Genomic DNA, 27,205 nt, shown 5'->3' on the forward strand with positions numbered 1-27,205 from the left:
AAAGTCACAGTGAAATATCAAATAATCTTATCAGCCTCCTCTGAGGTAGAGAACTACTTGTGTGGAAGGAGAAACTAAGGCACAGAGCAGCATGGAAAGTCTGAGTCCCAGTGGGATAAGTTTGAGTAGTTCTAAAGAACACTGGAGCCTTCTTCTGCTCCTGTTCCACAGCATCGGCACAACCCCTGGGCAGCAATTCTGAAGGGGGGGGCTAGAGCATGAGTACGAGTCTGATGAGGAGTGGGTGAGGGAGCTGGGGGCATCAGCCTAGAGAAAAGGAAGCTCAGGGGGACCTTCTCACTCTGTTAAATTGCCTGACAGGAGGGTGGAGCCAGGTGGGGGTGAGTCTCTTCTCCCAGGGAACAAGGGACAGGAAAAAAGGAAACAGCCTCAAATTGTGCCACGGGAGCTTGAGGTTGGCTATTAGGGAAAATTCCAAGCCTGAAAATGTTGTCAAGCCCTGGAAGAGGCTGCCCAGGGCAGTGATGGGTTCACCATCCCTGGAGGGATTTAAAAGTCATGTGGATGTGGCACTTGGGGACAAAGTTTAGTGGTGGCCTTGGCAGTGCTCGGAGAACAGTTGGACTCAATGATCTCAGAGGGGTTTTCCAGCCTAAATGGTTCTGTGATTTTAGGGTTTCCAAAGTTTACTACATGGCTCAGGCGGTGGGGAGGAGCACCTGGGTGCACTCATAGGGGTTCCTTTCTCAGAGGTTCAAGCCTGTGCTAGGCTCCATAATGGCTTTCACAGTAGCAGCAGCAGCAATACCCATGTCTTAATTGGGCAGAGGTGCTCCAGCCCTTGGAGCATCATTTTGTCCTCCTCTGGACTCACTCCAGCAGCTCCACATTGTTCTGATTTTGGGAGGCCCAGAGCTGGAGGCAGCACTGCAGGTGGGCTCTCACCTGAGAGGGGCAGAGGGGCAGAATCGCCCCCTCCTCTGCTGCCCATACTGTGGGATCAGCCCAGGGCATGGGTTTCTGACAGCGCACTGTCAGGTCATGTTGAGCTTTGTCTTCCTGTTTCACTGGGGGCTTTAGCCTCCAAATTCCTCTTGACATTTGCCCACATCATCTACTCATCTTAATTTTCTTTTTGCAGCTTTGGCTTCCTGCACACCCTTTCTTCTTCTACCTTCCTCTTCAGGAACTCTTTGCATTTCTTCACCTTTGCTTCTCAACACCTTTCTTCTGGGAATGACCAATGTGAAGTGACTTCTCCCTGAGCCTCGGCTCTGCATTTCCTTCTCTGCCTTTCTGTATAGATCAAAGGAGCTGTGGGTCAAAGGCTCTCCCATGGAACCAGAACCAGCAGAGCTTGGCCCAGCGTGGCCTTGTCCCATCCCCTGCCCTCCTCCAACCCTCCTTAGGGAGAGGAGTCAAGAAGTAGTTTGCTCCTTGCCTTGGTGTACATTGCTGGGAACTGTGCCTCTTCCACATGTGCATTGGAGATGCTGTGTGGCTGTTTTATATTGGTAATGACAATTCCTCATGCATAGTGATATTCTAGTGGGTTTGTTCTGAGGTTGGTGGAGGGTGACTGATCTGGAGCTGTTCCCTGTCTACAGGCAGTGACATGATGAACTGGTGCAGTCTTGTTATCTATATTAGGTACATACATCTGTTCCATGGGGTTTTTTTCACTCCTTTCACTTTAGGCAAGTCATTCAGAGCTGTCTGCAGTGGAGCTGGAGAAATATCTGAGTACCTTGGGAAGAAGGTATGGCCCAATGCATCACCTGTCAGAGAGCTGAGGAGTTGGGCATGGGTTTCAGCTGTGATTGACAGAATGTTTGGAGGGCCTGATCCTACAAACTGGGGCATTGGCTTTCAACCACTCCCTTTCTGGGTGACCACTTGGCTGTTCCTGCAGCTGTTACCCATGCCTCTGCCGTGGCAGCGCCCCCATCTTATCCTTCTTTTCAGGGATGTACACCATCTGATGTCTTGCAGCTCAGGCACAATATGATATTGTCAGTTTAGCAGGTTCTTGCACCTCTCCAAGCCACAGAAATAGCTTCTCCTCACGTTTTCTTACTGCTCCAGGCAGGGAGCAGGGCTTCTAACACTCCTCAACTCCCTTGCGTGCCTTCACCCTGCCTTTGAAGCATGATTCACCCCATCACACTCTTAAAGAAAACTGAACAATATAACAATTACCACTCTTTTTTTCCCTTTTTTGGATTCCATAATCCCTTTTTATCCCTGTTTGATGAGTCAGTCATTTTCATCTGGGTCAATAATAACACATCACAGCATGAAGGATTGCTGCGGGTGCCTGGCTTTCTGTGCCATAGGTAGATGTAAACATGCTCCTGGGAAGGCACACATCCACATTTAGCCTCATCTGAGCAGCAGCTCCTCCCAGCCCTCCTGCCCTGCTGAGTTTTACACAGTTAAGATATAACCACACAAGGATCTTCTTTGTGTCCAGGCAGGACATGTGGCTCCTGCCAGAGCTCAGGGCAGCCGCATATCAAAACCCGCCCAGGCGTTTGCATTGTGCTGATAACACACGGTCATGGGGATCACCAGGCTTCTTGGTTCACCAACCCCAGCTGCCGGCGCCTTGGTCCAGGCACAACGTCTCTCTTGACGCAGCCCCAGTCACCTCCCGCCACCTCACCATTGATTTCCCCACCCCCTGTATTGTATATATGTATTTATTTATTGAACAATATGTTAGTCCAGCCATTACAAGCAGAAAGCACTTTCCCCAATCGATTGAATTGCCCAGCCAACTCTAGCTCAGCATTGCCCTCTGAGTCATCACCGGGGTCAATTTAGATTTATATTCATGCTGATGAATAGGCTCTGTCTCTAATCCAATCAAAACTTGATCAGCAAATTAAAACTCAGCTTGTTGAGGCTGTTGAGCACAGGTGAGTTATGGAGCAGCCCAGCTGGACAGTGGCGTCCCACTCCTAGGATCTGGAGTGGGGTGTTGTTCTGCCCCAAGGCCTCACAGCAAGAGGAGGAACACAAAAAGTGTATGGGCCAGAGAATCCTCTTTTTGAAACTCACTCATAATGGGATGATTTGGGTTTGGGAGGGCCTTAAAGCTCATCTTGTTACAATCCTCCTGCCATGGGCATGGACACCTTCCTCTAGGCCAGACTGCTCCAAGCCCTATCCAACCCAGCCTTGAACACTTCCAGCGATGGGGCAGCCACAGCTTCTCTGGGTAGCCTGTGCCAGGGCCTCAACACCCTTACAGGGAAGAATTTCTTCCCAATATCCCATCTAACCCTGCCCTCTGTCACTTGGAAGTCATTCCCCCTTGTCCTGTCACTCCAGGCCCTTGTCCAAAGTCTCTCTCCAGTTCCCCTGGAGCCCCCTTAATCACCCACTTTTGCAAGTCCCTTCCTTTTTTCCAGGGACATTCACATGCTTTGAGTATAACTGCTGAGTACAATTCCTGTGCATTTTCATGTTGCTGTTACTTTTCCTACAGGGTAATTTGCTTGAATGTCCCATTACCTGCAGATTGGATAGGTACAACCAATAGCTGTGATTCCAGGAACATCTAGCTGGTGGAGAAGTGCCTGGAGGGGTCAGCACATTCCAAAAGCAGGAGATGAGATTGAAAGATGATTGGAAAGGGAGGCTGGATGTGTGATGTGTTGTTACTAGACTAGTGCTAGGATTTTGGCACAACAGATTTTGCCAGGAAGCAGTGATATCTGTGCTTATTAGTAAACTTGAGCCTCCTGGCCATCATAAGAGCTATGAAAATGTTTCTTACCACAGGGAATATGGTGCAGAGGGTAATTCACAGGGAGAGCAGAGCAGTTCTGCCGCCACCGCCTGCTGCATCACTCTCAGACCACCTTGCGTCTAGCAGTTGTGGTCCTCTGCTCAACTTCTCACAGAAGGTCACTTCCCAGAGAAGAATGCTGAATGTGTAGACAGTGAATGTAAAGGAGAGGGCTTCCTGAGTATCCAAGAACACAAGGAGGTAGTATCTGTTGGAGTGCCTGGGAAGAACACTCATTTCAATGTAGTCACTGAGGGCAGGAAAGGCAGATGGCTGGAGTATGGAGTATGACTCCCTCAGTACCTGGAGCTTACTCATGGGCTAATGTTGTGGATTAAGGTCCTACACTGGGATTTGGGATCATTTCCCTTAAAATGAGGCAGATTCAGGGACCTGAGGGTATATCATAGCCTGTGAGCTAAAATTGAAGTAGAGGGATCTCTTTGGTGATGATAGCCATGCAAATGGGGTACTAGAAGGGTGGTTTGACCATATCAGAACCTGTGCTTCCAAAGACTTGAGTGATCCATGAGGCCCAGCTGCCTGGTGGGGATGCTGGAAGGCCTAATTGCAAGGATCACAGTAAGTCAGCTGCTAGGGCAAGATCATCAAAGGCTTAAGTGCGGCACATAATTTCTTGCCTGAAGGAGTTGTCCAGCCCTATCACAGGGTGCCCAGGGCAATGGTGAACTCCCCCTCCCTGGAGGGATTTAAAAGCTGTGATTCCATGATTCTATGATGGTTTCTGTTCAGTAGGTAGATGTCCATCTCTAGTAGGTTGTCAACACAGGTCCCACAAAAAAACAGGACAGAACCTGCCCTGCCGTCTTCCATCCTGCAGCTCCTGTTTTCATGGGGACCTCCTCTTCAAGGTCTTTGGTGCAGTTCTCTTGATGACTGGGTTGACCACAGCAGCACCAAGTAGTGGAGATGCAGGATGTTTCCAGAGGAATCCAGCACTGGATCTTCCAGAAGAACTTTGCACAGATCAGTGACCTGTGCTAGAGCTTTCCCAGCTAGAAAGACTGGATGTGGCGCATCTCCCTGTGTTCCACAGTCTTTGACAGACGGTACAGTGCCAGACAGATGCCGAAGATAGGTCTGACCTACCTAATGACCAGAGGTGGGAGAGCCTGGGCTGGTGACCTGCAACTGCATCTATTCTGCATGTCCAAGGCCATGCAATTGGCCTCACAGGGCTTTTCTTGGAGCCAGACCGCTCCCTTGCTTTGCATTTTGCTGCAGCCAGAGGGCTGGTAAAGGTCCAAGTTCTGAAGCAGAGGTGGGACTGGAGCTAGGCATGCTGAGCAGCCCTTCCTAGAGGTGCTGGAGGAATTTCAGGATACGTTTTGTGCCCCATGCCTTATCAATGCTCCTAAGGTGGTCCAGAAGGATCTACAGGCTTGTTGTGGCACTCCTGCTTGGTATGTCCTCACTGATGTGGCCTTAAGGAGCAGTGTAGCAAGAGAGTGTAGACATGTCTCTTCTGAACATGGAGCAGATATTTAGATCAGTGGCTTTTCCCTGGCATCACACTGTCTGTTCTCAGATCATAGTGTGGCCTGCAGAGGATGCACCACCACAGAGGCCTGAGGATGAGACAGGGAGATTATGTCTCACTGGAACTTACTGAAGATCATGGGTCATCTCACACACTTGAAACAAGATCAAAACTACTTAGTGAACTGAGAGAAACTTCAGGCTCATTGAAGAGATTTGGGTGGTAGAGAGTGAACACATCTGTGATGAGAGGCTACTCTGGGCTTCATGGATTCCACTGCTGATGTCTGTAAGTACGTGAGGTGATCCACCATCAAGAAAGATGTCAACCTGTTGGAGCAAGTACACAGGAAGCCATGGAGATGCTCCAGGGTCTGGAGACAGGCTGAGAGAGGTGGGGGTGTTCAGCCTGGAGAAGAGAGGGCTCCAGAGAGAACTTAGAGCCCCTGCCAATGCCTAAAGGGGCTCCAAGAGAGCTGGAGAGGGACGTTGGACAAGGGCCTGGAGTGACAGGACTAAGGGGAATGACTTGAAAGTGACAGAGGGCAGGGTTAGATTGGATATTGGGAAGAAATTATTCCTTGTGAGGATGGTGAGGCCCTGGCACAGGCTACCCAGAGAAGCTGTGGCTGCCCCATTCCTGGAAATGTTCCGGGCTGGATTGGATGGAGCTTGGAGCATCCAAGGTCTAGCAGAAGGTGGTCTAGTGGAAGGTGTCCCTTCCCATGGCAATGGAGGTTGAAATGAGATGAGCTTTAAGGTCTCTTCTAACCCCAAGCATTCCAGGTTTTTATGATCCCAAACCTTAGTGCCTGTTCTAAGCCATCAAATATCTAATTTGATCATGGCTGTGCAACTTGATCCATTCAAGAACCTCTGCATTGTAGCATGCTCTTGATGACTGAAAAGGGGAAGGGTCATAATTGGAAATTGCTGTTTGCAGAATAAGAGCCAGAACCTCTCAACCTAAATATTATGGAACAAATGACACTGTTGAAATATGGATTTAAATGAAATATGGATATAAATGGAGTACAGATGGAAATGAGCTCTGTATGCTCACAGGGATTGCCTGTAAGGAGAGTGGAGCCAGGTGGGGGTCAGTCTCTTCTCACAGGTAACAAGTGACAGGACAAGAGGAAACAGCCTCAAGTTGCACCAAGGGAAGTTTATGTTGGATATTGGGAAAATTTCTTCCCTAAAAGGGTTGTCCAGCTCTGGTGGTCTGCCTTGGGCAGCGGTGGAGTTCCCATTCCTGGAGGGACATGGGATGTAGTTTAGGGGAGAATGATGCCTAAGATTTTTAGCTTTTTATATTTTTCATATATTTGTAGCTTTGTAGATTGCTAAAGCATAGCTGTAGCTTCTAGTATTTTTCCTGTCTTTCCTCCCTATGTTTGGGTACAATAAGCTAACCTTATAAACACATTCCTAAATATTGTTTAGTCTTATTCCAAGAAGAGGACCGACTACAAGGAGGTTCTCTTTTCCAATCAGAATCTGGACCAGACTTGACAAAAGTGGGGCAAAAGCAACCTCTGAACTGCTTCCAGTGAAGCAAAACCCCAGGAATTATTACCTAACCAACTAACCTTTTAATTGGACAGTATATGATAAGTATACTAATCAACTAACCTTATAAAAATTGTAGAATTACTATACCATGTACAATTTTCACCATATTGTGTACCTGAAAGCTTTCAAGTAAAGGTTTTCTTTTATATTCACTCTAACATTGTTGGGAAGTTCTATTCTATTTTCTAGGCAACAGTGGGCTTGGCAGTTCTGGGGGAACAGTTGGACTCGATGATCTTAGAGAGTTTTTCTGACCTAACAATTCCATGATTCTATCTCCTGCCCCCACCCCCAGTCCTGGTGCTGTGCTCACTAGAGGTGATTCTGCACATGGTGAGGAGCGCACCAGTGCCGGTAAGGAGCCGGCCTCTGTTGTACCGTGCTCAAATAATAAAATCACCACCTTTGATTCTGCTAATGCATTTATAGGGTAAATGAGAGAGGAGCTTAAGTTAAATTCCAGATGTGACTTGACAAGCCACAGCCTGCAGGTACATGTCAGTCAGGCTGCGGCACATATCGTTGTCAGCCTGTGAGCCGTGTCACTGGTGATGAATGCTAACAAATGAGTTACTGTCTAGTTGTCATGAGAAGCCTGCACGCTGGAAAAAAATTTAAGAATTAACTGGCTTCAAGCTGCTTTCAGAAAGAGTGAGAAATCTAATTCTGGCCTGATGATTGTTTGGATTCAGAAGCACTGAGTGAGAAGTTCCACACCAAAACCGCCTGGGCAGTGTGTCCCGTGTGTTCTGTCCTGCTGCATCATGTTCATAATATGCAATATTTGCTGGCAGCCCAAAATCCATGTCCTGGACTGATCCCCAGCACCATGTGCAGCAGGGCAAGGGAGAAGATTCTGCCCATCTGCTCCACTCTGATGAGACCCCAGCTGCAGAGCTGCATCTGGCTCTGGGGTCCAACATCAGAAGCTGCTGGAGCAAGTCTAGTGGATGCTAAGGAGATGCTCCAAGGTCTGGAGCACGTCTGCTCTGGAGACAGTCTGGGAGAGCTGGGGTTGTTCAGCCTGGAGAAGGGAAGGCTTCAGGGACACTTTAGGGCCCCTTCCAGTGTCTAAAAGGGCTGTAAAGTTCAAGTCATAGAATCACAGAATCACAGGATTGTTTGGGCTGAATGGGTCTTAAAGCCCATGTCATTCCACCCCCTGCCATGGGCAGGGACACCTTCTGCTAGACCAGGTTCCTTCAAGCCCCATCCAGCCTGGCCTGGAACACTCCCAGGGATGGGACAGTCACGGCTTCTCTGGCCAACCTATGCCAGGGCCTCACCACCCTCACAGGGAAGAATTTCTTCCCAATATCCAATCTAACCCAGCCCTCTGTCAATGGGAAGCCATTCCCCCTTGTTCTGTCCTTCCAGGCCCTTGTCCAAAGTCCCTCTCCAGCTCTGTTGCAGCTCTTTTAGGCGCTGGCAGGGGCTCCAGGGTCTCCCTGGAGCCTTCACTTCTCCAGGCTGTACAGTCCCAACTCTCTCAGCCTGTCTCCAGAGCAGAGGTGCTCCAGCCCTCTGATTATTTTCAGAGCCTCCTCTAGACTGCTTGCTGTAGAAGTTGTTTGCACTTCTTGTGGTAGGATGGCACCTTTAATATCAGAGGTTCAGGTGCTGTACACTGCCTCCCAAAAGCAATGTAGTTTTGTGTCCTTTAATCTTCAGAATGTTACAATAATCTTCCTTTTTGCAGGGACAGGGGTGACCTTGAAGCCAAGGTCTGTGTCTAGGAACATGCCTTGTGCTAGGAGCATGTTCTGTGTGCATCTCCTCAGGAGGATTGCATATCTCTACAGTGTCACCCCTTCCTCCAGTGCGTCCCCATCTCCTTCATTTTACCATATGCTGGTGGAGCTCTACTTGTTGAAATGTTCAGTTATGGTTGTGGGTTAACTTCCCTGGAATGTTAGCATTCCCAGGAATATTTGAGGAGGGCTTTCTGAGCACTTCTCAGTCTCTGAAGGGCTTCAATTCCTCATCTACTACTTCTGCCTTACTTTCTTTCTGTTTTGTGACAGTGTGGTAAAGGCTCTGCTCACAGCTAATGCAGATCCAAACCTTGGGGATGATTTCAGCAGTGTGTATGAGATTGCCAAAGAAAAAGGCCTCCATTCCTTGGAAGGTAAGATGGTTTGTGTGTAGCTACTGACATCTGCTTTTCAGGTCCCAAAATTTTGTTTCCTGATCTGACGTCATGGGATTTTTTGAGCTCATTTCATCTTCTTCTATTTAAATGCAAAGTAATTGGTGGTACTTGGGTGAGTGTGTGTCTGAAGGGGAAAGAAAATTTATGTAGGTACTAGATAGAAACAATAATTCAATTTACCAGAGATAAACTGGTTTTATATAGCCAGAGCATAATACAAAGTCATAGATAGGAATGTCATTCCATTGACCCACATGCAGCCGTGTCTTGGGGAAGGAGAGGGGTTCAAGGCAGTGTATTCCACTGCATTCCTATTAAGCAGCCTTAATCCAGATCTTATGAGAAGCTGTGAAATGCAGAAGGACTTGGCCAATTGAAATAAAGCTGAATGATGTAAGTGGTTGCAGTGACTGCTGCTGGGTATGGGCAGGCATCAGTACCAGCTCTCATCCCCAGAAGCCTTTCCATGGAAACAAGGTCATTTTCTGCAGAGTCACGTCATCTCATTATGGATATTCTTGGCAGATCTCATGTTCCTCTCTCACCCCTTCATTATCCTCATCACTGGGTTGTTGATGCAGACTCAGAATCATAGAATCATGGGATGGTTTGGGTGGGAAGGGACCTTTAAAGCCCGTCCAGTCCAACCCCCTGCCATGGCATGAAGGTGTTCCACTAGGCCAGGTTTCTCAGACACCTGCTTTGTTTATTCAGACCTATTTAAATTTCCCAGACTGTTTCTACTTTTTCTGACAATAAATGGTGGTAAAATTTTCTTGGGTTTGTGATTATCAGGATATGTCTGGATTCTTGGTGCCCAGCTGTGCGTTGGAGCAGCCAGCTGCATGTTCATTCTTCTGTTCCTCACACTGGCAGGAATGCTGGTAGAACTCAGTCCCTCTGTCTTTCCTTTCCTATTCCAGAAGCCTTTTCCCCATCCAAGCACTGTGCTGACAAGTACTGCCAACCTCACCTCTGAGCTAGCAGGCCACGGGATATTTCCCAGACATCTCCCTTGCCCTGCCAGAGCCCAGCGAGCCATTGGGGCTTGCATTCCCGAGTACAGCTACATTTGTGTGTGCCTGCACAGTGACTGCATTTGTGTGCTCTGACCTGCTTGGAAGTTAAACCTTGTCCCAGCTGCTCTGAGTGGAAAATGGAAGGAAGCCACACAGTTTGTCCAGAGCCTCACCCTGCACAGCATGGTTTGCAGAGCCTGAGTCATAGAGTCATGGATAGAATCATGGAATCATTTTGGTTGGAAAAGCCCTTCCAGACCATAGAGTCCAAACACTCTCCCAGCACTGCTGAGGCCACCATTAAACCATGTCTCCAAGTGCCACATCCACATGACTTTTAAATCCCTCCAGAGATGGAGACTCCAACACTGTCCTGGGCAGATGGTGCCAGGGCTTAACAACCCTTTCCATGAAGAAATTTTTCACAATATCCGTCCTGAACCTCCCCTGGCACAGCTTGAGCAGTTTCCTCTTGTTCTGTCCCTTGTTTCCTGGGGGAAGAGCCTGACCCCCACCTGCCTCGGCTCTCCTGTCAGGGAGTTTTAGAGAGTGAGAAAGCCCGCCCTGAGCTTCCTTTTCTCCAGGCTGAGCCCCCTCAGCTCCCTCAGCCACTCCTCACCAGACTCACACTCCACACCGTTCCACAGCTCCATTGCCCTTCTCTGCACATGCTCCAGTGCCTCAATGTCCTTCTGGGAGTGAGGGACCCAAAACTGAGCCCAGGTGTGGCCTCAGCAGCACTGAGCACAGGGTCACTTCCCTCGTCCTGCAGCCACACCATGGATGCTGTTGAGACACAGTGACATTATCCACGGGCCTGTCTGTGCTTCTGGCTCAGTGCTAAGAGGCAAAAGCTCTTTGAAAACCTAATGAAGGTGTAATATTTGAACCTTTCATAAAGCACAGGTTGAGTTAAGAAAATGGAACAGTGAAGCGACAGCTTTGACAGGGTGTTATTCTGTATTTGTAAAAGCTCCCTGCTCTCATCCCTCACTGTGACCCACCCGTGCAGCAGACCTACTCCTTGATGGGAGAGAGAGCATACATAGATCACATCCCTATAGCAGGGAATGTAAAATGTATGAAACTACATTAAAAAATGAGCAATAGAATGCCAATACATAATGCATGTACATAGACTTTATTTAAGATAAAGTATATCAACCAAGAAAGTTAATTGTTTTTGTCTGCATTCATCCCTCTATAATGTTATATATTTTGGGGTGAAGAAAAGATAAGGACACTCCATGAGAAGTTGCATTAATTCTTTGGTTGACATGTTTTATTAAAAAGAATAAATTCAGTTGCGTTTTTAAAAAGAGAGAGAGAAACTGCCTTTGTTTTTTCCTTTTTTTTTTAGACATTTACATATTTCGTGTATAAATATTTTTTCATAAAAACATCCAAATAGAGAGGGTGTGCTCCACAACCACTGCACAAAATATATTACAGACATTTATATGGATGGCAGGAAGGGAGACAGAGGGCTGAAAATTTCCAGGCACCCAGTGATGGATGGTGGACGAGGCTTCCCCTGACGCTTTATTGAGTTTCCGATGATTATCTCTCTCAGAGACATTTTTTACAGATGACGGCCGAGCTGTCACAACGGACCATGGGGGAAAAAAACCAACAATAATAACACTTTAATCTCTTTACTGCACTGCTCCCTAGTATCTCAGATTCATCTTCCCTGACGCACGCAGTTCATTATCCTGCTCCTCCCTGGGTAGGAAATGACGACAAATAAATAAATATACATACTCACCCTGTGTGCTTGGAGAAAGGACCCAGGGAAGAAAAGGAGCCAGGGCATTAATTGATCTTCCTGGAGGGACTGTGGTTCATTAGTGGACTTGCTGGGCTTGGACAGCATCAGGTATTCATCACAGCATTTCTCTCTTCTGAACTTTTCAAATCTCCTGGAAATCTTTTGATGGCTCTTAGGAGGGACCGTGAAGAAGTCCCTGTGGCACACCCGTTTTCCAGCTCTGCTTGCTTTGCCGTAGCACAGAGTAAGGTGCTCAGAGCACTTGGAAGCTCTTCCTGTCCCTGAATCTGGGTCTACTGAGTTTTGGGTACAGACCCTTTCACCAAGGAGCTGGACACACCTCCAGGAGCAGAATTTGGCCCACCAGGTGGGTAGTGTTCATTTGAATGGAGATAACACATGACAGTCCCACCATCACTCATGCTCCATGGGGCAGGGTATTTATGGGGCTTCCTCTGGGCAACCTGTGCCATTGCCTCACCACCCTCACAGGGAAGAATTTCTTCCCAATATTCAATCTTTCCTGCCCACCGTTAGTTTGAAGCCATTCCTACTTGTTCTGTCACTGTCTGCACCTTTAAAAAGTGATTCTCTCTTATTTTTTTTTGCTGGTGACTAAAGCAAAGAGTTTAAAATCCAGGTTTTCTAAAGCCTGATCCTTAGAACAGCTACAGGAGAGCAGAGGTGCTGCAGACCCTTCCTGCAAAGCTGTGCTCTGCGACACATGGATTTGTGTGCTGGAGACTCCCAAAATCAGGAATTTGCTTGAAGGTCGAGCCATAGCGGAGCAGCATTCTTTCCTGTCGCAGTTTCCTTTCTGTTTGCTAAAATCATTATTTAGATTGGATATTGCAAAGAAATTCTGCCCTATGAGTGTGGCAAAGCCCTGGCACAGGTTGCCCGGAGAAGCTGTGGCTGCCCCATGCCTGGAAGTGCTGGATAGAGCTTGGAGCAGCCTGGTCTCTTGGAAGGTGTCTCTGCCAATGGCAGGGGGGTAGAACCAGATGAGGTTTGAGGTCCCTTCCAAGTCAAACCATCCTGTTATTCTACAATAAATGGTTGGAAAAAGGCTGACATATTTGTTCAGGTGTTCTCCACCCACCTCCTCCCCTGCCTGGGCACTGTGTAGGCAGTCACTGGGATACATGGAAACCATGTTGTCTTTATCTCTATTGCTGCTCAGTGGAGTGGGGACGATGGCCACCAGAAACCCCCAGCGGGGTCCTGGTCATCCTAGAAAAAGACACGAAGCCCTTAAGAAGCTTCCTGCCTGGTAAGGAGTGGTGGGTCCATGCTTCTGCTGCACATCCAGATGAGCAGTTCTGTAGTTATCTCAATGAGCTGAGCTTTCACTCTTTGTCCCTTGCAGTCCTTGTCACCCGGGAGGATGACTTCAACAACCGTCTCAACATCCGAGCCAACTTCAAGGGCTGCACAGCTCTACACTATGCAGTTCTGGCTGATGACTACCTGACAGTCAAACTGCTGCTGGATGCAGGTGAGTTTTGTAGTTCCACCCAGCTCATGGGCCAGGAGCACTTCTGAGTCAGCCCATCCCACAGAACTGTCAGGTTCAGACACAGGCCACACACACTCTGTCACTGTCACAGTTCGGTGTGATTTGCTGTCTGCTTTCATCTCTTTACTTTTTGGTTTCTGTGTTCCCATTAATTTCCAGTGTTTTTTCTCATGTGCTTTTGGTGGCTCTTCTCACCTTAGTCATTGAGTTTTCCCTTTCTTCCTGCAGTTCAGCAGCCAGAGAATCATAGAATCCTGGAGTGGTTTGGGTTGGAAGGAACCTTGAAGATACTCCAATTCCAACCCCCTAGCATGGGCAGGGACACCTTCCACTGGACCTGGTTATTCCAAGCCACATCCAACCTGGCCTTGAACACTCCCAGGGATGGGACAGTCATGGCTTCTCTGGGCAACCTGTGCCAGGGCCTCACCACTCTCACAGGGAAGAATTTCTTCCCAATATCCAATCTAACTCAGCCCTCTGTCAATGGGAAGCCATTCCCCCTTGTTCTGTCCTTCCAGGCCCTTGTCCAAAGTCCCTCTCCAGCTCTCTTGCAGCTCCTTTAGGCCCTGGCAGGAGCTCTAAGTTCTCCTTGGAGCCTTCTCCTCCAGGCTGAACACCTCCTGCTCTCTCAGCCTGTCTCCAGAGCAGAGGGATTTCAGCCCTTGGAGAGCTTCTGTGACCTCCTCTGGCCTTGCTCCAGCAGCTCCACACCCTTCTGATGTTGAGGGCCCCATAGCTGGACTGGGTGTCCAAATGCTCCCATTGGTCTCTGCTTAGATCATTTTCCTCTTGCAGTATTTACTCAGGTCACCTGTCATGTCCCTGATGTTCCTTTGTGGAATGGAAGAGTCCCTGCTGTGCCAGAAACAGATCTGTTCTGTGGACAAGGCACAGGATAGGTGCTGGTACCCAGGTAAAATTGTGGACGCTCAAGTACAGTTGGCACCAGGACAATGCAGCTCTTGTGAGAATTGGTAGGAATTAGCTTATGCAGTTACTGGTCCTCCTGGTTAAATCACAGGGCCCTTCTCCTTATGGAGCCTGCTTCGCTCTCATCTGTTGTATACTCACCTGGGCAGCCTGTTCAGTGCTCAACTGTCTTCATGGGGAAAAAGCTTATCAGCACTAGTGGAGTAGAATGAGATGCGTTTAGCCAACAGAATAGGAATGTGCTGCCATGACAACAGTTTTTATATGTACCCTCCTGCTGCTCCTTCTGGGATGATATTTGTGACTGCTGTGCTGTTCTCCAGAGCTGGCATCTGCTTAGTGTGTACCTGCACCTGCGCAGTGCTTTTACCTTGTTCCTCAGACCACCAAGCGGGTTCATAGTTCTGGTCCATAGTTGTGACATCCTTTGTCCTCAGCATTCCTTCTCCTTCAGCAATTTCAACAGCTCTCCTCCCTGCGATATCCCCAAGGTCACCTGGAGATGAGCCAGCTGCAGCAATGCTGTGCCTGCCTCAGGTGTATGCTGCCAGCAGCCTCTGCCAGGTGGAACATCAAGTGGCCACCTTTCCCAGCCTGGCCCTGCCAGAGACAGGCTTACTAGGGTCTGGCTGGCCAGATGCTGATTCTTGTGAAAATTTGAGGAATGTTGTAGTCTTCATGGTGTGGGCATCTCAGAAGTTAATTCTAGGGAAGCAGACAAGTATATAATGGTATGACGTGCTCACATAAGGCTCATTCCTTAAGAAAGCAGCTAAAAAGATAATGGAAAGTTGCATCTGTGGTGCAGATGGGATGAGGAAAAATAATTGTGGCAACATTGAACTTTGATACTCATCTGTACTATATGCTTATTATTTTTCACAAATAGAAAATAAGAGTGAAAGGGTGAGATTCTGTAGCACTGAACTCCAGGTGAGGGTTTCTCTGGGAGCCTTACAGATACCAGAACCCCAGCTTCTGGCCATAAATTAACCCAAAAATAAAGGAGTCAATGAAAGAAAATCTATTGCAAAGGGAGGGTTCTATGGGAATGCTTGCAGGGAAGAGAGCTGAAAAAGCAGGCAGCTGCTCAGGAAGCTGTGGGGCTATGTGTAGATGGTGGCTGGGAATTCCTCAGACAAAAATACTGGCCCAAGTCGGGTCCTGACATAGAAGCCCCTCTCTGTGTTTGCAGCACATGTGGACATTGTATGAACTTGGAATCTGGAATGGTCCCAGAGCATATATCTGTCTGCATGTCTGTTTCATGGACCAACAGCATGTGCTCAGTGGTCACCTGGCCATGGGCACTGGCAGTCAGAAGGAACTGCTCCAACAAGACCTCTGGGATTCCACAGTTGTGGGCAGGGATGCCCACAGGAGGAGTGGAGTGGAGTGGAGTGGAGTGGAGTGGAGTGGAGTGGAGTGGAGTGGAGTGGAGTGGAGTGGAGTGGAGTGGGCTTTACCTGCTTGAGCAATGGGTTGTGAATGCGCAGACCTGGAAAGGGCTTTGCAGGAGAATGCAAGGGGCCCTGGGGTGTTACAGAGAGCACCCCAGTGCAGTGGGGTTGAAGTGCTGGAAGAGTCCTTGTCACAGCAATATTGGGGACAGATATGTGCAGACAGAGTCTGCACTTCTTGAGGCTGGAGAGTGTTTCACATATGTCATGGTGTGAATCATAGAATCACAGAATGGTTTGGACTAAACACCCTCAGCTCTCCCAGCCTGTCTCCAGAGCAAAGGAGCTTCAGCCGTCGAAGCACCTCTGTGGCCTTCTCTGGACTCACTCCAGCAGTTTCAGGTCCTTCTGATGTTGGACCCCAGAGCTGGAGGCAGCACTGCAGGTGGGGTCTCACCTGAGTAGGGCAGAATCATCTGGAATAGCATTTTCTACAAAGATACCTGCTTCTCTTTTCTGCCTTGGAAAGTCTCCTTGCATGACACATATTATCAGTTGATTGTAAGTATCAAGGCAGCTCCTTGGTTATCCTAAGTACAGGTAAAAGATGGGTGCAAATAAGTGAAGTTGGCACTAAAGAATTTTTCCATCCTGAATAAATCATTGTAAGGAGTAAATCCAGCTTATTTCTCCAGTTGTGCCCTGCTTAGCTCTCTGAGTACCGTTCTAATCCAGGCCTCACTTCACAGAGGCAACTGTTCTTTTTGTTCCAGAGATGTTTCTGTATCTCTGTATCCTGGATCCACTGCCATCCCTGTGAAAGGCCCTTCCTCTGCCTGGTGCCCACAGAGAGTTCTTTGTTTGTAGCAAAGTGTCTCAGCTCAAAAGAACTCACTTGCATCTCAGAAAAAAAAGACAATCTGTGGGACTGTGTTTGTTTGGGTACAAATGAAAGGATTGTGTGAAATCAAAGTGAAAATTCAGAACTTAGCCAGAAAATGTGACACACACTCATCACTGTTCCATTCTTAATCCAGCCCCACAGAAATCCTTCTGGATCCGTTTCAAGGGCCTACACCAAGAGTTCATTTCCAAGTGGAAGTCCTTGTCTTGCAGAGCATGTCCCAGTGCTCAGATCCTGGAGACAGCAACCCACCGGTGGGAATCTCCATTCGGTGATGGTGTGAAAGATAGATCCCGTTGGAGCTCTGGTAGAACCCCAAGGCTGAGTTCACAGTGTTCCTCAGATTAATCCCTGTTCACCATCCACAATACCCACTTACCCTTTGCAGTCATGGTTAGGATGAGGATTTATGAGGATTATTTGCTAAATGCAATAAGCTTCACCTTTCTGTCAAGTGGACTCTGAGCTGCTGGGGTGATAGCAGACCCTTTCCTGCCCTTTCAACAAGTTTTGATTTCCTGATGGGCACATGATAGGAGGATTTCGTGGCATTCAATGGGGGCATTCCCCTCCTCCCAGTTCCATGCAATAATAAAGCAGGGCATCCCTGCCTCCTTGTCTGTGTAATCTGGGATGAATATATGGCCAAGGGTCTTGGCGTGGAGATTGAACACCGTTCAGCCCTTTGTGAGGGTAATGTCCCTGTGCTGCCATTGACATCCGTGCACAGGGTGGCTCCTGGTTGTTGACATGGAACAGGCTCCCCTTGCTCCCTTCCTACACCTGCCTTTTACTAACTCTTCATTTAATCTCCCTCTAACTTCCCTCGATGGTGCCCTGCCCTCAGGCCAAAGCCATTAACCGCCCAGCCCCTCTCTGCTCCAACCACTTCCCTACCCCCCTGTTGTTTTTTAAGGGAAGCCCCCTGCACTTGCCCCTCACCCCATGTCCCTAGCCTTTTGTGGCCCATTCAGTGACTCGCTTGACCCCTCCAGGACCTTATAGCCCTGTGGTCAGCATGTGTGTGCCCAGCAGACCGCGAGACGAAGTGGCGGCTCTGTTGTCCTTTCGCGCAGTTGGTGACATTTCACAGTCCCCTGACCTGAGGCAACACCATAAATATCGGTGTTTGGGGAAGGGGTGGGTGAGCACTCGCATCCACAGAGTGCACCAGTTGCTACTGCAGGCACAATCGATTCCAGGGACTTTGTGTGTGGCTCGGAGGAAGGAAGGCAGGCAGGGTCACCAGCTCGCTGGTGACAAAAGTCTCCTTGTTTCAGAGGGAGCTTTTATTATGTCAGTATTTAAGTGAAATCAGCAGTATTAGAAGGTGCAGCTTTCTGGCAATGGCGTAACCCTGCCATGGAGCACAGCCAACATCAACCACCCTTCTACAGATGGTTCTGCTCCAGAACCTGTCTCTGAAGTGCAGGGAGCCAGAGGAGCTCAGGCAGGCACTGATTCATGTGTCCAGAGCAAGTCATGGAGATTGTCCGAGGGCTGGAGCCCCTCTGCTCTGGAGACAGGCTGAGAGAGCTGGAGGTGTTCAGCCTGGAGAAGGGAAGTCTCCGGGGAGACCTTAGAGCCCCTGCCAGTGCCTAAAGGGGCTGCAAGAGAGCTGGAGAGGGACTCTGGATAAGTGCAGGACAAGAGAGGAACGGCTCCCCACTGCCAGAGGGCAGGGTTAGATTGGATATTGGGAAGAAATTCTTCCCTGTGAGGGTGGTGAGACCCTGGCACAGGTTGCCCAGAGAAGCTATGGCTGCCCCATCCCTGGAAATGTTCAAGGCCAGGTTGGATGGAGCTTGGAGCAACCAGGTCTAGTGGAAGGTGTCCCTGCCCATGGCAGGGGAGTGGAATGAGGTGGGCTTTAAGGTCTGTTCAGCCCAAACAATCCTGTGACTCTGTGATTCAGAGCTAGGGACAGCACTGCTGCTGCTCAGGGATTTGCTCTGCAGGTAAGTGACCCCTCTCCCAGCATGAGATACTGTTCCGCTTTCACAGCCTTGTGCTGGGGGAAGAGTTGTCATAGCTGTGGTAACCTTTCAGAAAACTAAAATTACACTAGACAGAGCACAGAAGAAGATGCTGCAGGAACTGTCTTAGGTTGGAGCTTACAAAATGCAAAATCAGAATATTGTGAGCGCTTCCTTCTGTATACACCTGAGAAACTAGGCACAGGAAGAAGCGTAGAAGTGAGGTTTTCCCTGGTGCTCAGCTGCTATTTTTCTTGGATCTCAAAATTCATTTCCAGGTGCTTTTCCAAGGTGTGTTTGGTGTGTGTGTATGTCCATGCAGCAAGGGATCGTCTGAACTGTCATCTGTTGATATGTGGAAGTGTTACTTTCACACGGTTGTGTGGCAGTGCACTACTCTGCTTCTGCACATAAGTGGGTAGGGGCTTCTATTTCCTATTCTTGCCTAAAAGAACCGTTCCTTCCCTCAGAGTCTGACCCATGCCAGTTGGTGGGACTTCCCCTTTCTCTATCCCCACCGCAGAAACCAACACATGCCCTCCTGCCAAACCTGAGCAGGCTCCATATGTGTCCCATTCTCCCCAGTGCTCTCCTCATCCCTGACTGCACTGCTTTCTACTTCCCATCTTCAGAAATCATCCTCTCTGCTCCCAGCTCCTCCTAGAGCCATCACACAGGCTGACCAGGCTGTTACTGCATTGGAAATGTGTAGATGCTAAAAGAGCTAGCAGAGAGATTTTCCTGTTCTTTACAGCCTCTTGTGAAAGTCTCCTTTCTCATGCAAACTAGCTGGGAAAACGGTTTGAAGTTTTGTAAACTATCTCACATGTGCACAAGCTGTTTGTGTTTTGTTTTCCACACTGGGAAAAATATTTTGGAAATGGCTGTTATGCTGTTCAGCCAGTCGCTCTGGGAGGCAGATGGTCAAGCACCCAGTAGTGTTATGACACTCTTGCAAACAAAGCTATATAAGCTGATTTATATAATTAAATATAGCCACTTCTGGCCTTTGAACCCGATCCTGGACGGTGTCGTTCTTGGTACAACAGCAACAGAAATGCCTCCTGCAATACATCCTTAGTGGAATCACAGGATCACAAAATGGTTTGGGTTGTAAGAGACCTTAAAGCTCATGTCATTCCACTGCACTGCCATGGGCAGGGACACCTTCCACTAGACCTGGTTGCTCCAAGCCCCATCCAACCTGGCCTTGAACATTTCCAGGGATAGGGCAGCCACAGCTTCTCTGGGCAACCTGTGCCGGGGCCTCAACACGCTCACAGGGAAGAATTTCTTCCTACTACCCAATCTAACCCTGCTGTCTGTGAATGGGAAGCCATTCCGCCTTGTTCTGTCACTCCTTGCCCTTGTCCAAAGGTCCTCTTCAGCAATCTTCGAGTCCCTCATCTCTAATTAGATGGGAAAGAGAAGGAGGAAGAAACAAACATACATTTGTGAAAACATTTTAGCTGAAGCTGCAATAACCTGGTCTGCTGAACTCGATTTGCTGGTAAATTTAGCCCAGTGCATTTGTTCATAATGTTGCGCACTCCTCTCCTCAGTGCAATGTAATTGCAGGTCTTGTGACTAGGGTGAGTGATGGGTAAACAGATTATGGAGCCAGCATTGCAAGGGATGGGCTTTGGACATCAGAAAGCAAAAGTGCTTATAGTATTCTCTGGAAAAATCAGGTTCTAACTGGGCTTTTCTAACCCAATTAATTTCTAATTAATTACTGCATAATACGTCTTGGAGTGTTTTCTGTTGCATCCCAGATGAAAAGGGTCCTTTCTTCAAGAGGGAGAGTAAAGGATATCCCCAGAGAGTAGTGGGCTTTCAGGTCCCCAGCAGCCAGTTCCTGGTGACAGAGAGGAGATACCTTTGGTTTTAACACATCTGAGAAAGTGACATTGAGGTCTTGCTGCAGTCAGCAGTTACCAGAGTAAACACCAGCTCAGGGCAGAACTCCTCCCTCTCTACAACTCCCTGAGAGGAGGGTGGAGCCAGGTGGGGATCAGGCTCTTCTCCCAGGTGACAAGCAACAGGATGCGAGGAAACTGCCTCAAGTTGTGCCAGGGGAGGTTTCCTCATAAAGTTTGTCCAGCACTGGCACAGGCTGCCCAGGGCAGTGTTGGAGTCCCCATCCCTGGAGGGATTTAAAAGCCTTGTGGATGTGGCACTTGAGGACATGGGTTAGTGGTGGCCTTGGCAGTGCTGGGGGAGTGGTTGGACTCTGTGGTCTGGCGGGGCTTTTCCAACCCAGAAAATTCTGTGAAACTATTCTATGACTCTATGACTCAGGCTCTACAAACCACTCTGTGCAGAGTAAGGCTCTGCACAACCTGTGTGGCTTCCTCCCATTTTTCCTTTAGAGTAGCTGGGACAAGGTTTAGCTTGCAAGCAGGTCAGAGCATACAAATGCAGCCACTGTGGATGCAGCTGTCCCCAGGAATGTCCCAGCAGCTGGCTGGGCCCTTTTTGGTGAGTCACAGGCATGGTAGCTGTCCTGGGTGGTCTGCTGTGTAGGTTTGCTGCCCAGGCCAGCTGTCATGCCAGAGTGCCTGACTGTCTCTCTCTCTCTCCATGCTCATATTTACAAGGGAATGTGATAAATTCCGTATTGATTCCTTCTGTTGCACTGTAAATTTTGCAAAAGATGATTAAATAGTGCAATAGCATCTGTGAGTGCCGAGGCTCAATATGTTCTGGGCCGGCGTATCGATCCTTCGTCTGACCACAGCCAGTTCCACTCCCCACCATGCCAGACCAGTAATTAAAATCCTATGAAACTGGGATTTACAAACCAATCATCTCCCAGCATCGAGGCATCCAGCATCCCACGGTAGTGAGAGTAATAAGAGTCCAAAGTGCCAGCACATTTCTGTATGTGTTGGAGCACTTAGGAGTAATTTTCCCTTAGGGCAGGGGAGTAAATAGATCCCTCTTGAGGTGTTTCTGGGGACAAACTTGACAGTGACATCATGTTTGGCATGAACTTAAGAGCTCTGCACACATGGGTATAGGGAGAGAGGGTGATGGATATATGGGAAGAGTGTGATTCTGTAGTTTCCTCTCTTACCTTACAAAACAAGAGTCCAGAGTCAGGTGGATTATTTTCACACACAGTTGTCAAGTAGGCATAGACCAACTTACACTCAGGCTCCAATAAAGCTACAGTGAAAGGTGCACACATTCAAAACATTCATTCATTCTTTCTTTCCCTACGTCTGTTGCAACTTTCCCATTTGCCGTAGAATCAGAGCACAGTTTTGGGTTGGAAGCAACCTTCAGGCTCATCTTGTTACAAATCCTTGCCATGGATGGGGATACCTCTCACTAGATCAGGTTGCTCCAAGTCCTTTCCAGCCTGGCCTTGATCTTTATCACTTATGGGAACTCACCCCCTTAGGCTGACTTCCAGCTTCTGATAAGGCTCAGAGGTCCTAGCTTTAATTCCTAAAGCAGGGGCTTCTTTTAAATCCTTTATTACCCGTGGGTTTTTTTACATTTCACTTGCCAGACCAAACACTTCATTGTGTTTTCTTCATCTCCCCTGGGCTTGGAAGGATGATGGTGTGGTTTATTCCTAAGATCCTAACTCTTCTTATGATAAGGACTTTAATAAATATCACGAGTTTCTTCAGTCTTTAACATCCATGTTTCTGACAGTTACCTGCTGCTTTGTTTCTAGCAAGATCCATGTTTTTCCCTTGTGGAACAAAGTTCCTTGACCATGGATTCTTTGCTGGATTTTCTGGTGAGGAAGTTTGGCATGAACATGTGTCCCATTGCAGTGTGGTGCTTAGGAGCTGAGGTTTGGAGAAAGCCTTTTGCTTTGTCCAAAGCTGAATTAAGGCTTGTGCCTTGTCTTGGGAGCTTTCTGCCTGCCAGAGCTCTTAGTCTCTGGTTTTTGCCAGTTTAACAATTTATTGGTGTTGTGCTCTTTACCCTTGCAGTCCCCGGGCTAGTTTTCAGTGTGTTGCAGTGCCCTTCAATCTCTCAGAGGGGTGAACCTTGTGCTGTATTTTCCCTGTTCGGTCAGGGCATTTCATTCTGTACAAATCCTGTGTCGCTGGCTCATACAATTGCTTTTCTTACCTTCTTTTTGTTTCCAGTCTTTAATACCTGACCTCACCACTCTACCAGTGGAGCTCAGTCCTTACCTGCAGTCCCGCTTACATGCTGCTCAGACCAGCCTCCTCCTCTTCCTCTGTTCCAGCTTGCACATCCTGGTCCTGAACATTACGCATGACTGTTGTATTTGTCCAAGTACTTAAAGATTTGTGTTCAGTCTGGTTCACAAGGTTTGGGAGCACTGGTTAAGCTGCACCTCCAAGAGGACCTCTCCTTGCTGGTTGTTACGTGCCCTTGTCAGCATCTGACCTTCATCTCAGAGCTCTGGGTGTTGCTTTTCCATGTAAACTCTACTCCAGAAACATGTAATTCTTGGTCCTTCCTTCATAGAATCACAGAATGATTTGGGTTGGAAGGGACCTTAAGCTCATCCGATTCCAACTCCCTGCCATGGGCAGGGACACCTTCCACTACACCAGGTTGTTCTAAGCCCCATCCAACCTGGCTGGACAAACTTAGGTTGGAAAGGCTTCTTGTTCTTTGAGAGTGAGACCACTGGACCAAGGGAGCACAGATCCTGCTCCCCTAGAGCTCTGTGAGAGCTGCTGCCAGCCCAGGGCTGTGCATTAGGCAGCACTTGATGTGGTGGAACTGGAGCTGGTGCAGGTGAAATGTGTGTGCCCAGGTAGACAATAAGACCAAGGACATCTTGATTTGTGTCACCAGTAGTGTGGCCAACAGGACCAGGACAGTGACTGATCCCTGTACTGGGCACTGGTGAGATCGCACCTCAAATCTTGGGGTCAGTGTTGTGCCCCTCACGGGAGGAAAGAAGTTCAGGGGGACCTTCTCACTCTCTACTGCTACTTGAAAAGAGGTTGTAGCCAGGTTCTCCCAGGCAACAAGTGACAGGACAAGAAGAAACAGCCTTACATTGCACTAGGGGAAGTTTAGGTTGAGTATTAGAGAAAATTCCTTCCCTGAAAGTGTTGTCCAGCCCTGGCGCAGGATGCCCAGGGCAGTGTTGGAGTCCCCATCCCTGGAGGGATTTAACAGATGTGTAGATGTGGCACATGGGGACATCCTGGTCTGGGGTCATGGCCATGCAATGTGTCCACTTCCAGCATCCTCAGCAGCAACCACCATGGGCTTTGGCACTTCCAGGCTCCTCTTTCTGGGATTTAGTTCCCTTCAACAGAAAAATTAGTTTATTTCCCACCCAATTCTGGGATATTGGATCCAGCAGAGTCTGCTGCAGGGAAAGGGATGCTCCCCAAGTCCCCCCAGTGTGCTGGAGCACAGGATGGGTCCAAGATGGTGACCTAGCAGAAGGGGTGTTCACAGAGCCTGCTGAAAGATCTTGAGGTACTCCTGGGTGCAGTGCCATGACGAGCAGAGAGAAGTGCCCTCAGGTTCATCCCTTCTGCCTGTGCCCAGGCCTGTACCTGTCCTGCCCAGGACCCTCCACTCAGGACAGACTTGATGCTGGGGTGTTATATTGGAGAAAATGGCTTTGTACTGGTTCAATGGCTTTATACTGGGGAGAATGGCATCCCTATTCATGGCAAGAGGGCTGGAAATAAGTGGTCTTTATGGTCCATTTGGACTCAAACCAGTCAGTGATTCTGTGATTCTATGAATGGTTTTATAGTGGGGAGAATTACTTCATGCTGGGAGAATAGTTTTATGCTAGGGAGTGTGGCTTAATGCAATGGCTGTATTATATAGGTGGGGATTGATATCTTCTCCCAGGTAACAAGTGATAGACAGGACAAGAGGCAATGGCCTCAAGTTGTGCCAGGGGAGGTTTAGGTTAGATACGGGGAAAATTCCTTTCCTGAAAGGGTTGTCCAGCCATGGCACAGGCTGCCCAGGGCAATGGGGGAGTCCCCATCCCTGAAGGGATTTAAAAGCTGTGTAGTTGTGGCGCTTGGGTTAGTGGTGGCCTTGGCAGTGCTGGGGGAGTGGTTGGACTCAATGGTCTCAGAGGGCTTTTCATACCTAAAATGTTCTGTGATTCTGTCCTTGTCAAATGGCTTTATACTGGGAGAATGGCTTTCCCTGACTTTCCTGACTGAAGCACTGCTGTTTTCTGTGCTGGAGACTTGCCCAAGCACTTGGTTGCCACCTCCACCATACTGTACCTTCGGGACACCAAAGAAGGAAGAAAAGAGACATTGAACGTTTTGGGGTCTTGTCTTTTTGTACCACAGATCACCACAGGCCACTGCTGCTGCCCATCTCATTTGCAGGCAGGACCTTCGGAGGGGCACCAGGATAGGGACTGTCTCATGCCAGTTCTCTGTCCCCACACCCACTCCTGAGAACAGCTCAGGACCCAAACACTCAGCTGAAGGCTACCTGTGGGTATGCCTGGGAGCAGGAGTTTTCCCACCGTCTGGCTGGGCTATGAAACAAGGTCCTCAAGAGTGGTTTCCTTGTCCCAGTGCTCAGGGCTTTCTCAAGCTGTGATCTGTCCGATCTTCAGAGCAATGTCATTCTCTGGTTGTCCATGTGAGGCTCCAATGCCACTGTGTGCCCTGTCCTGTTAGAAGTGTGAACCTTGTTTTGGCTGCAGCAGGCTCAGATCTGCTGCTCTTTTGCCCTGGCAGGATGGAGTGACAGGAGCAGGGTCTCGGGGCTGCTGCGGACACAGAAAGCATTACTGGGATGTTCCTCCACGTTCTGTCCGTGCCCTTTGGCATTCTCCTTTCCCTCCTGCCATCTCTCTCTCTTCTTGCCGTCCCCATCCCTATCCTGACAGCAGTGGGGGTCCCAAGTACCAGGGTCCGCTGCATCACCAGCTCTATTGACAGTTATCCAGAATCTGAAGGAATTCAAGACAAATTGTTAAGAGGATGGAGTTAATAAAATTTGAAAAATCGAGGCCTGTCACTCCACTAAACTTCTTTCGATCCCACTGACAGAAACATATTTCCCCAATGAGTGACCTTCTGCAGCTGCTGCAGCGCTACAACACTGGGCGGGTGCAGGGAGAGAACCCCCACGCTATTTATCAAATATTATCAGCCGGGGCCTTCTAATATGAGCATGGAGGGTGGGAGGAGGCAATGGGCTTGCACAGCCTGAGGTGCTGCCCAGGTGTCCATCTCCAGCTACAGACAGCGAGTGGGAGGTGACAAATTGCCTTCTATTAAGTCGTGGAAGGTTGACGTCCCCTTGGATACTGCTGCAGCCTGTGGCACAGGGTGGGAGAGGGCAGGAGAGGAGGTGGGGATGTGGAGTGGGGTCAGCCAGGGCGCTGACAGACCGGTGGCCCTTTTACCTTCTATTAGCAAGCCAAGTGATACCGTTATTTATGGCAGCATAATATTTTATTGCTGCCGGTACTCGAGGTTGGAATCGACCAGTTATAGGAGTCGGGTTCTATCAATTATTGCAGCAATTAGTCAAGTCGTCAAAGCCATTAACAGGGGGATTAGGCCAATATTGGAGAGCCATTATTGATAGATGCAGGGCAAAGCCAAACAAACCCTCCATCAGAAATGAGAGCAGGCCTAGCCTCGAGGATGTCATCATTTGGAGAAGTCAGGAACATGCCCCACTGCTCACTGCGTAGACTCAGGTGGGTTTTGGCGGGGGGGGGGTCAGGGAGCAGTGTCTCTTTAACATATATGGAGCACCCAGCCCCAGCAGTGTGTAATCTCACCTGTCTTGATCATATTCTTTATTTCTGAAGACAAGGCTTGCCACAGAAATTAGTCCGTGTCGAATGTTTATGGAGCACATTTTTCATTCTGTAAGCAAATATAGTTCCCTGATGCCAGTGCCTAGGAATGGCTAATCTCTCTGGCTCCGCTCCCACAGACTCCCCTTACTTCATTCATCTATACTGATTGCTGCTCACTGTTACTGAGCACTCCTGGTGCTTTGCGCTGTCTTATGGCACAGGAGCAGCTTGGCCTGCCTCTGTCAAGGTACTTGTCTCACTCCCATGTTTACATCAGGATCACAGAATTGTTCAGGGTGGAAGTGACACCAGTGAAGTCATCTGGACCAACTCCCCTGTGCAAGCAGGAGCACATTGCACAGAATTGCAGTGGAAGGATTGGGATGGAAGACATCCCGGACCTGCTGAGCACAGTTTTGGGCTCTTCCTCCACCAGGCTGCTTTCCAAGGCTTGATAACTGGTGGGATGGTCAATTTCAGCACCAGTTTTGGGGGTTTGGAACCAATTTGAAGGTTCATTCTCATAACTCTCCGGGTTAGGAGCTGTTGTGGGGTCATGGAGTGCACCAGTATTAGTGACAAATCTCTGCCTTGGAGAGAGCTCCTGAGATGCTGAGAGTCAGAGATGAATCCCAAGGCCTTGTTTGCCCCTCTGGCTGTTGCCCATTATCCCTGTCTCCTGGTATCACCAAGTTTCCCTCCATATACTTCCCATCACTGCAACTGGACCAGTTTGACATAGAATGCTCTTCTGCAATCCAGTGTATTTTGGAGGGAGAGCTCTCTTGGTGTGCGTGTGTTTCTGTGGGGTGCCCATCTGACTCACTCTGCTTCAGTCCTTGGGATTTGTTTGGGTTTTTTTTAATTAAACTCCACGGAACGGTGTGGTTTCCCTCAAGAAGTGCTCCAGGGACTCAGTGGGGCAGCTGGCCTG

The 27,205-nt window shown here is 48.7% G+C and overlaps 1 protein-coding gene across 3 annotated transcripts in view; it reads left to right on the plus strand.

The window, feature by feature from the left end:
• Window positions 1-27,205, plus strand: part of CLPB (ClpB family mitochondrial disaggregase) — a 74,148-nt gene that overhangs the window by 18,570 nt on the left and 28,373 nt on the right. For 2 of the 3 annotated variants that reach the window (XM_082279065.1, XM_082279067.1), the window contains exons 4-5: window positions 8,857-8,960; window positions 13,144-13,272. In XM_082279065.1, the coding sequence (XP_082135191.1) occupies window positions 8,857-8,960; window positions 13,144-13,272 (233 nt within the window). The remainder of the gene's footprint in view (window positions 1-8,856; window positions 8,961-13,143; window positions 13,273-27,205) is intronic. The other variant, XM_082279066.1, reaches the window with a different exon arrangement.

This window comes from Coloeus monedula, assembly GCF_965178545.1.
Source record: "Coloeus monedula genome assembly, chromosome: 3".
Classification (NCBI taxonomy): domain Eukaryota; kingdom Metazoa; phylum Chordata; class Aves; order Passeriformes; family Corvidae; genus Coloeus; species Coloeus monedula.